The 10407-nt window shown below is 47.5% G+C and overlaps 1 protein-coding gene across 10 annotated transcripts in view; it reads right to left on the reverse strand.

Annotated features, from left to right (window-relative positions):
* Positions 1 to 9823, reverse strand: part of FBRSL1 (fibrosin like 1) — a 513621-nt gene extending 503798 nt beyond the window's left edge. For all 10 annotated transcript variants that reach the window (XM_032198851.1, XM_032198844.1, XM_032198850.1 and 7 more), the window contains exon 1: positions 9492 to 9823. In XM_032198851.1, the coding sequence (XP_032054742.1) occupies positions 9492 to 9788 (297 nt within the window). In that variant the 5' untranslated portion in view covers positions 9789 to 9823. The remainder of the gene's footprint in view (positions 1 to 9491) is intronic.
* Between the last annotated feature and the right edge of the window lie 584 nt (positions 9824 to 10407).

Consider the following 10407-nt stretch of genomic DNA (forward strand, 5'->3'; position numbering starts at 1 on the left):
CTGTTCCATTACCCGCCTCCCCGACACAAACAGCACAGGAAACATCGGTGTCTGCTTTGCAGCCTCAAAACAGTTCTCCGAGGTGCACCGACCCCACAGGGGCAGCCGGCCCCACAGCAAGGAAAAGGACCGGAGAAGGCTGCTCACCTCGGATCTGCCATCAGGACCTGCAGGGCCAGGCTGTGAGCGGCACCCCGGCAATGGGGCTTGAACAGGTTCATCGGTGCCCGACAGAATCAGCACCATCACCATGCACACACTGCAGTGAATGTACAGACATCTGTGGAGTTTGATGGATGAGCTGATAGCAGGCACGTTATAGAATCCATCTGGTTGGAAAACCATTGTCATTTTCAGCTAAAAATCACATTTGCAAACTCAGATCACAATTTGGTGCTATTTAGCTTCAGACTAGAATACCAGAGCAAATGTTATTCTTTTTCCTGCAGAGAACCTTGCAAAATATTCAGTAACTCGACACTAATAGCAGTATGATTTTTTTTTTCTAATGCACCAAATGCCTTACTAAGTCTGAGAAAAAAGGAAGGAGATTTTTGCCTATCTTGCAACAAAACCTCTCTTGAGATATGGGTCTGTTCTGCATCAGGAGAGTTCCCTAGTAAATGCCTGAACGAGTGCTTCTAGGAGCAGCAAGATTATAAATCCCAGGCATCGGTAAGGAAAAGGGAGAACTTAAACTCCCCAAACCCGGAGCTGTATTTTAATTCTAAGGAGACCGAGAAGTGAAGCCCAGGAAGATCTACCACTGAGGTTACACTTCCAGTGCTATGCAGATGTAGCATGCTCATGGGCAGTGCATCCCCTGCGAGACACGCTTACACACCACAGCAAGAACCTGAGCTGGGGGGAAAGGGAAAAATCTTCCCTGGTGGTTCACACGGGAAGATTTCTACCTTGGCTGCAAGCTACTGAAATGACAAAGGAGGCCGAGAGACGCTGATGCATGCACGTGCTCCCAGCTCCTGCACCGCCACGGCTCCTAGGCGCTAGAAGGCACGAAGACACCTTCTGCCCACGCATCACCTCTCCCCCGGGTGATTTAGCAACGAGAGGAGCCCCCAAGGAGGGGACGCAGCCTCCGCGGGCACCTCCAGCTCGGTCGGGTGGAGGCGAGGCTCACGGCAGGAGACAGACGTGCCCAGGGCTCTGGCAGGAAGCTTGTGGCAGAGTCAGAAAGAAAACCCCATTATCTCTCCTTCCGGTCCCCTCTGCTAACCGCTAGACCACAAAACACTTTTATTGTAGGATAACATTACAACAAATAGCTATTTTCTGTTAGCAGAAAACCCACACTTTGTAGTTTTACTTTTAAAATTCATTTATGCTCCAACTCCATAAGAATGCCAGCCAGTCCTGTGACACAGCATAAACAGTTCTCCCTCCTTTTCATGCCCCAGTTTTATTAAGTAATCCCCATAAAAGCAATTACCGAGCCTTGGACTGAAAAATAACTAGAAAAAAAAAAGCGACAGCAAATTCTGTGCATCTTCATTTGCATACGGATTCCCTCCCTCCCCCTTTCTAAGGTTTTTGCCATGAGGTCTTTTATGTCTCTTTCAATAATCATATAATTATATGATTCCTAAAGTACATGCTGGCAACACTTCAGGGGATTTTAGTCATTACAGGTGACAAGACTTCTCTCGTGTCTAATGCTCGCTAGAATTTCCTTCCACTTCATTCACAGACAAGATGATGAACTGACTGACACCCAAAAAACCCTCTCCCGGACACGTTTTGGGGTATTGGCCCTCTCCCTTCTCCATTATGGATCCTGGGAGCTAGACAGAAACGAACTGCAATGAACTTCAACTGGAATGAAGCGTTTTTTCAATTAAGCGGCCCATCATTTTTCCCAGGCACCACGTCCAACTATTTTAATGGCTTTCACATTTTTTCTTTAATTTTACAATCTGAAAGAGATGCCAAGGTTCCATCAAAGACCAAGAATGCTGTAATTCTATTTCTTCCTATGGTTGCAAGTTATTAACAAGCTGTCAAAACACCATAATTATTTTATATCAGGTTTGACTGATTCCATAAACATCTCTTAGCTGCACACTACCTTGCTTCTCGCTCCCCCCGTGTGCAAGTATGTGCTTGGGCTAGATGGAGAAGAGACGCTGCCCATCCTCTTAGCAGTGCAAGAGACATTTATGAGCTCCAGAAGAAATCAACAGCAATAGTGTATTTATAAGCTGATGCACTTGGTACCACTGTATGGTTTAATAAAACGTTTCTTCCCCTAAATTGCTTTGGGTTTTTAGCTCTCCTGTAGAAGTGAGAGCTACCAGGGCAGACCCTCCGATCTCACTGACCAACAGGAGGGGTTAAAGAAGTGACCTCGGTGTCCAGCAGCACACCACAGCCCGCTGAACACCCAGAAGCCCTAAATAATCATCTGTTTCCCAGCCTGGGCTTTGTGCTCCCTCCTAACCTAAGCATCTTCTCGCAAAGTAGATACTAAAACAGAGATACATTAGCTTCAGAACAAACCAATCTATGTTTAAAGGTGAAAAAAGAAATTAAAAATGCCAAACAATTACAGTCATTTTTACAGATCTGGAAAGAACATCTGTTGGAGGGGAAGATAATGCAATGCTATCCAACTGCAAGCACTACAGGCGTTGCATTTAGACTACATGCACGAACACACCACACACATATTTTCTGCATGTCTCCATCACAGCACATTCAGGAAAGAGCAGCGGCACCATCCTGCAAGGCATGCGCTAGGCAGAGGAGACAAGCAGCTCCTTAGGCCTGGTGACAGAGCCCAAGAGCCCCTAAAATAGAGCGTTTGACTTCAAATTGCCACGTCTGTGTGGCACAACTATACATAGGCAGCACAAGATTAAAAAAGCTTTGCTTTGAGCACAAAGGGAGAGACAGGAACAGTGCCATAAGCCCATGTTTTGCAGCCAGCAGCGCAGGGAAATCATTTTGATCCCTTCAATCCCCTTATCCATGCCAACCACTGACCTTGCAGATGCAACTTTTGTTCAAGTTTAGTCTCTTTTTGGCTTGAAGCAAGACTGAGCTGCACAGGAAACGCTCTCCATTCATCCTGCACCACACCAGCGCTGCACACGGAGCTGCCTCAGTGCCTGTTCTCGCCTGGTACTTCTGAACTTTGGATCCAGACTGTCCTATATAACTAAGTCCCCAAACCACCACTCTCCTGTCCCCAGGCTCGGTCATGTGTTGCAGAGGCTCTTCTGAATTCATTTAATGCTCACCTCCATGTTACACCTATTGGATTAGTGACTCCAAGACTAGGTCTCCTTTCACCACCTGAACAGCCTACTTAAAAGCTCATTGTTTTTGTAAAAGAGGTAGGTTTTCAAAGAGATGGAGCAGGGCAGGTAAAATAGCATCCAGACTGCACAAGGAGCAGGGCTGGAGCAGTGGAAGCACCTGTCGTGCTGGAACACAGCACAGCCAGAAGATATTTAATCGGCAAGAGCCACTTCACCTACATAAAACTCTTTTATACCTTTACTGTGATAAACTGGAGGCATTAAAGTGCACTGAATTGGAAATTGTTCTCACTTACAGCAGGATGTTCTCATACGACTGGTACCAAGGTGCACGTCCTCTATACTGTATTTCAAAAAACTTTATTTTAAAAAGAAAGGGGAAAAAACGTATTGCATCGGGCAGGATTGGCTGCTTTGATCTGGCCCATGCTGTTCGCTCCCTAGCGCTCGCTGCAGCACTGCAGACAAAGCGCACGAAGCTCCCTGCCACCGCGGCAGCTGCAACAAGGACCTCACCGTGGCACCTCTTTGGATCCACAGACACAAACCCACCCAGACCACACAGCCTGAGGCGGAGGGCAGCAGCCTGCAGCACCCGGACAACTCAACACCCCACAGCAAGGATACCAAGAGGAAGAAAACACCCCAAAATGTTAACGTCACGGGAAGAAGCAAGATTGCTGCAGGTACCTCGGCGCTGGGGTAACTCTGCAGCCTGGGTGTTGCATCTCCATCAGTCTATGGATGTTTAAAGAGGGACAGTCGTGCGATACGTCAGCCCTTCTGCCAGGCAGGCATCTCTCAGAGACAAAGTGACATACGCCAGGCTAAGCTCATCCTACCGGGCTCCCTTTCTCGCTCTCATTTTCCCTGAAATAAATGCTAATATTCAGGCTCATTCTGCAAAGTAACTGAGATTAAAAATAAAAAGAGGATCTCATTAGCATCCTGGGAGGACAATAAAGTTTTCAGTTCTCTCTAGACAAGAAGTCAAGTGCATTACTACAAATAAACACTGATTTGGATTGAGTATCATCTATCATTTGGATTAAGTAGAACACTAGCTTTATTACAGCCCTTTTATCCAAAAATCTTATCTGTGCAGTACACCGTTCTATTTTTAAATATATATATATATATTTTTTTTTTTAATTAATTATAATTCGTCTTCTCAATTTCTCTGTGCTTATATGCCTACATTTCAACAAGCTTCGTCTCACCTTTTACCCCACGTTTCAGGCTGCTGAAGAAAGATTGAGCAGTTAATGCTGCAGGGAGCTCACATAGAAGAATCTTCTAAGATTTTAAGAGGTCTCAGCAGGGATTTTTACCTGGATTTTGAAAAACGTGGCCGTTTCACAGCCGGTCCTCAGGTAAGCAAGCCACTTCCCCTCTCTGATGACACCACAGCTATGCTAAATGGCACTACCACACTGGTAGTACCTGTATTTGCTGCGCACGCTGCCACTCCTGCTGTGCAAGTGGCCCCGCACCCGGTGACACCAACAATGCCACCCGGTGACAACAATACTGCCCGGTGACATCAGTGCCACCGCACAGCTCTGCCTCTGCGCTGCCCGGCTGGATTTGCTGACGGGGCAAAAAGCTCCAGCAGCAGAGCCAGATCCTCACCCATCGCCGTGCTTTGCAGGACACCTAGCTCCTCTCGCTCCTGCCCACGTACAGCGCATGCGACCAAGCAGATGTTCAGGCTCTGCAGAACGTGTCCCTTGGAGCTGCTTTGCTTTAGCTCCTCTGTATTAACAGCCTCTTGCTCCTCAACAGCAGCAAAAACACATCGTAAGTACCTGCTTTGGAGAAGATGCAAAATCAACAGTGAGGAGAATAAATCAGAGAAGGCTAACAAGCCTTCAGGAAAACCGAAAGGCACTGAGAGCCTTTACAGCACCGTCTAAAAAATTACTGGTTTTCCTGCAGTTGAAAACATTTATATATATATATATTTATATATATTTAAGAAATAACTGTCCATCAGAATCACTAACTCGATACACAATCACTTGTCAATTAAGTAGAAGGAAAAAATATTTAACGTCTTGAAGCTTGTTTTAAAACAGAAGGTGAGGCACAGACAACGTCCAGCGCACAGCAGGCGCACAGCGACACGATCGCAAAGCAGCAGCCACCCGGCCAGGCCAGTGGAGCTAGCAGAAAACCTTTGGAACAGGAAGTTGCAGTTAAATACACTGGTTTTCTTATCAATGGGAGATCAGAGCAACAGTAACAGCACAGTGTACAGCACACGTGAGAACAGCCTTATCAAGATAACAGCTGAAGAGCTCATGGATGCTGGCCAGAAGCCTGCGATCACCGTGGGGCTTTCTGAACCCGGTGACACCAGAGTGACTCCGGAGTGACACCAGAGCAGTGTCAGTGCTGCCAGGTCTCCAGCTAGGAGCAAACACAAGAGGGGGCAAAGCTCTTGCCCCCCCCCCAGGGGCTGAGGGTGCCCGTCCTGCTGGCGAGGGCAGCGCCGCTTCCACAAGCTGGGCGCGAATTAAAAGGCCTGGCTTTTTGGCCAGGGGACCTACCACCACGCTGCTCAACGCGTGTTCGCAAGTGGATTCTCCAGGAGATGCTATAAATAGGTTAAACATTCCTTAAAGGGGGAAAAAAAAAAAAAAAGAGAGAAAAGAGAAACCACAACCCTTACGTACACACCACGAAAGTTAAAATTTCCACAGAGTGTTCCAAAGCTTTGCTGGAATCTGTAAAATTGATAAACAAAAGCCAAAAAGAAAATACAACCCCTTGTCTTTACAACTACTTTGGGAGAACAATTGCTCTCAAAGATCGCATTCATTAACATTCTGATGAAGTTCCCTTTTAGGGCTGTTTTTTGTACTTGAAAGGAACAGCGATGATCAGAGAGAGCCCTCAACTACCGACTCACTCATTTAGCTTCTCTCACTCTGATTCACCAATCACCTTCAAGAATAATTAGCAGCTTCATCTGAACGTAATGAATACACACACATGCTCACATACGTGCCATTCATTTCGGGAGGTGGCCAGAAATTCCCCCATTCCTCACCGCGGCTCAGGACCCATCTCCTGGGCAGCACTTGCCGTGTCCAAGCCGCCCGTGCCAGCGGTCAGGGCCAACTCAGGTCCCAGGTTTTCAGCCTCGAAGTCGTGGCCGGGTGGAAAACAAAATGCCCTGCACACCCACCAGCTGCACGGCAACGGATTTATTTGAGAAGATTCAGGGGAAGGAAGGGAAAGGGGAAGTTTTAATTTCATACGCGCAGAAAGAGGCTGCTGCTGCATCCGTGGGCTTTCAGGTTTTTTCCTTAAAATATATATATATAATCAAATCTGTCTTTACGTGAATAGGGGAGCTGCAAGTCGAATCACAAACAATTACCACAGAAGCAAGATGCAATGTTTTCAGATGACAACTGCCAGGAAAACACTGCCATGCTAGTTAAATAAAAAAAATCCCAAATGCTCAAAATTCACACCAAGGAGCTAGAAGAGACTTCATAAAGCCACCCCTCAGCATTAACCTTAACTGCTCGCATCACCAGGTCAACACGCGGGAGGCATACATAAAGCACCCATTATTTACAGGAACACCAGCGGTGAGAATTTTCTGAAGTGGGGAAGGGGAATTCACAGTGTTTTGAGATAAAGAGAAAAACAAACAGAAAAACCCTTGCCTCTTCCAAACATTTCTGTCGAAGTTCTGCCTAACCATTGAGAAATTTAATTTCCAGGGGGAAACCCAAAACCTAGCGAGCCTATTAAGCTTTATCGCAGATCACTGTAACATCTAATGAAAAACAAACCCAGAAGAAGAACAGAAGAAAGGATCACAATGAACTACCACATATGCAACAAAAGCTCCTTTTAGGATTATAAATTAAATAAAGCAGACTTTCTCAGTTCAGTACAGTTCCTAGGCTGGGCATTCACTTTTATCCTTTCTCCCCCTTCATGTGCTGTGATGGAGACATGGAGGATTTCAATTCTTATTTATTTCCTAAACATCATCGCAGCAGATTTTAAGTCCTCTTACAAAAAATAAAAAAAATAATTATATATACACACACTGAAATGCAAATCTCCTCCAACCCAGAAGAAAACCACCTGTTGCAGTCAAGTACACTAGAGAGCACAGCTCCACACCACGCAAAATGACCTTGCAGTTTCAGTCATTTACATGGGCATATGCTGCTTTAAAGTAGTTTTGTCTCGATAATCCCCTTCGCTTGCTGCTACACCAAATCTGCCAGACGTCACCCATTGTCAAAGGCAGTGCTGCACTTCTCGAAGGAAAGCTCACACAATGCAGAGCATTTTCTCCTCTTTCCTGTTGCTGCAACTTATGGAATACACAAGATCATTAGGGCTCCCAGAGCGCCTCAAATGCGAGATACCTCCTGGGTCAGGACCTGCAGGAACGCGGGGAGCGCTGCTCCTTCTGATGGGCCAGCTGCTACCCCGAGATGCTCAGGCACACGTATCCTCTTGCACACAGGTAAATACAGAAGGAATCAATTAATTTCAGGTGCTAGTGTAAGAATTCCAGAGGGCACAGTTCATAAAGATTTATATGTACTTTTTTTTTTAAAGAAAAAAAACAGAAGTGCTTCCCCAGCCAGATGTCCTTTGGGGTGGCAGAAGTTTAAGGTCACCTTCTACCCTCACGTGCCCTATTATCAAGGTTACGGTTTGGTTGGTTTGATAACAAGGCATATCCCATTTGAAAAGCACTGAGTTTCCCCTGCAGCCCTGGAGGGACTGTGCTATCATTTGAATTCTATTTCCTGATAATGTGCTCATCATGGTAGAAAATTTCTGCAAGAAGATGAATTTTACTTTCTTCACTGACAGCTCGGCAGAAACTCAGGGCTTTAATTGGACCTATCTGCTGATGCAGATTTGACTAAGAGCATGCCCAAGAAAAAAAAAAATAATAACACAGACAGGTCTATGGCACTTGTGTAAAGGCACACATAAGCGGATCGCTTGCTCATTATCAGCTGTGTGTAGACAAAGTAGCTGGCTTTCCTGCTAGGACAACACCCCACAAATGACGCTGCGAGAGGCCAAAGAATACCAGTCACCAGCCCAGCACCGGTCACGTTCCCACTCCAGCACGTACACGTCCAGGCTGCTCGCCGCCTGCCTAATTTGTGTTTTTGTGGGCGAGGGAGGAGGGCCAGGCTCCCCAAGCCACAACTCCACCACCCCAGCACTGGAATCGATGGCCGAGGCACCAAGGACTTCCCGAGCAGGACGGCGGGCCAAAGGGGATCCCAAGGTCTGGGCAAAAGGTGCTAGGGATCCCAGGGCAAACTTGAACTTACTCACTAACCTCCACAAAATCCTTCATTACTGTAACGCGGGCTAATAGTGAGAGGAAATCTGCGGCAGAGAGCAAACCCAAAACTTTGCCCACATTTTTTCAACGCAGCACGTCAAAGTGGGCAAAGGCACCAGGGTGGCTCATATGTACTTGGAACTCAAGTTCCTGTGCCTACCGAGCGACTTGTTGGGTGCCCTCCCTCTCGACAGCTCACTTCTTCCCCTCGTACACAAACAAAACAAAAACCAAAAGCCAAAGTCTTCGTTTGTCAATGCCCCTCTGAAAATATTAAATTTCCTGCTCTGCTTAACTTAGCTCAGACAAGGCAGGCAGTATTTGCTCAGCAAATATTGTTTGTAATAAGTTAGACAAGCAATATTTTTTGCCAGCCTATTAACACCAGAAAAATATGTACAGTCAACAAGAGATGAAGAATTTGTTCAATTACTTCAAAAATGGGAATTACAACCAAGGGATTATTATCCATTTAAACATCTCTTTTCCACAAAATGTCAAACACTAGCCATTTGCTAACAATCTCCGGAGACAGATAAAGTAACCTTCTGGCAACGCAAACACAAACTCCACGAGCCGGGGGGGGGGGGGCCGGGGAGGAAGGAGGACAGGAGGGGGGACCCGGGGTAAGGGGGAGCAGGGGGGCACCAGCCTGCAGCAAGTTGCCAGCAGTGCTGCCCGGCATCCCTGCAGGGCTGACAGCGTGACGAAGGCGCAGTAATTGGCATCTACAAAAAAATCAGCAGCGTGCAAGCACCCCGATTCATTTCCCATTTTTCAAAATATATATATTTTTGTTGGTCGGTTGTTGTTTTTTTTTTTTTTTTTTTTTTTTTTCCCGGTCCCCTGTCGGCTCCTACCTCCAGGGCTTCCAGGGTGTTGAAGCTGGCTATGGCAAAGCCATCGATCAGGTCCTCTTCCTGGGAGCTGGACTCGCGGCGGCGGCGGCGCGGGGGCCGCGCGGTGCGGGCGGCGGGCGGCGGGCCCCGCGGGGCGGTGCAGTTCTGGCCGCCGCCGTTCTCCTTGCCGGGGCTCGGCTCCTTCTCGGAGCCCGACGAGGGGCTCTGGTTGCGGGGGTCGCGGGCCGCCGCCTCCCGCCGCCGCACGCGGTCCCGCTGCGACCGCGACCTCCGGCTCTGCCGGATTTTGCCATCCATCGCCGGAGAAGAAGCAAATCAAAAATGAAAGGGTGAAAAAAAAAAAAAATAATAATAATAATAATATAGGGGAACGGGGTGGGGGGAGGTGGGGGGGGGAGGAGCGGGGGGGGATTAAAAAATAAAAATAAGGCCGGGGGTGGGGGGGGAGGATGGGGGCGGGGGGGGCGCGGGGGGTGGAGAAAAGTCGCCCCCCTCCAACTCACCGCTTCCCCTCTCCGAACCCCGGAGCCCTCAAAAAATAATAATAATAATAATAATAATTTAAAAAAAATAATCAACAACAACAACAACAAAAAATCCTGCTGTTCAGACCCTCGGATCCAGGGCGATGATAATCCACAGAGCAAGGCTGGGTGGCGGTGGGGCTCGCGGCACACACACACAAAAAAAAAATATTAAATCCACGGAATGACCTTGACAAATTTCCACCCCCCGCCCCCCCCACCACCCCCCCAAAAAAAAAAAAAAAAAAAAAAAAAAAAAAGCAGTAGACGGGAAGAGGAGGGGAGAAAAGAGAGGAGGTGGCGGCGGCGGGGGGGGTATTTCTGGATCAGGACGAGGACACCTCGGGTTCACTCGGCGAGGAAGCGGAGAGGCAGATCCAGGAGGCTCGACC

The sequence above is a fragment of the Aythya fuligula genome, chromosome 17 (genome assembly GCF_009819795.1).
Source record: "Aythya fuligula isolate bAytFul2 chromosome 17, bAytFul2.pri, whole genome shotgun sequence".
Lineage (NCBI taxonomy): Eukaryota > Metazoa > Chordata > Aves > Anseriformes > Anatidae > Aythya > Aythya fuligula.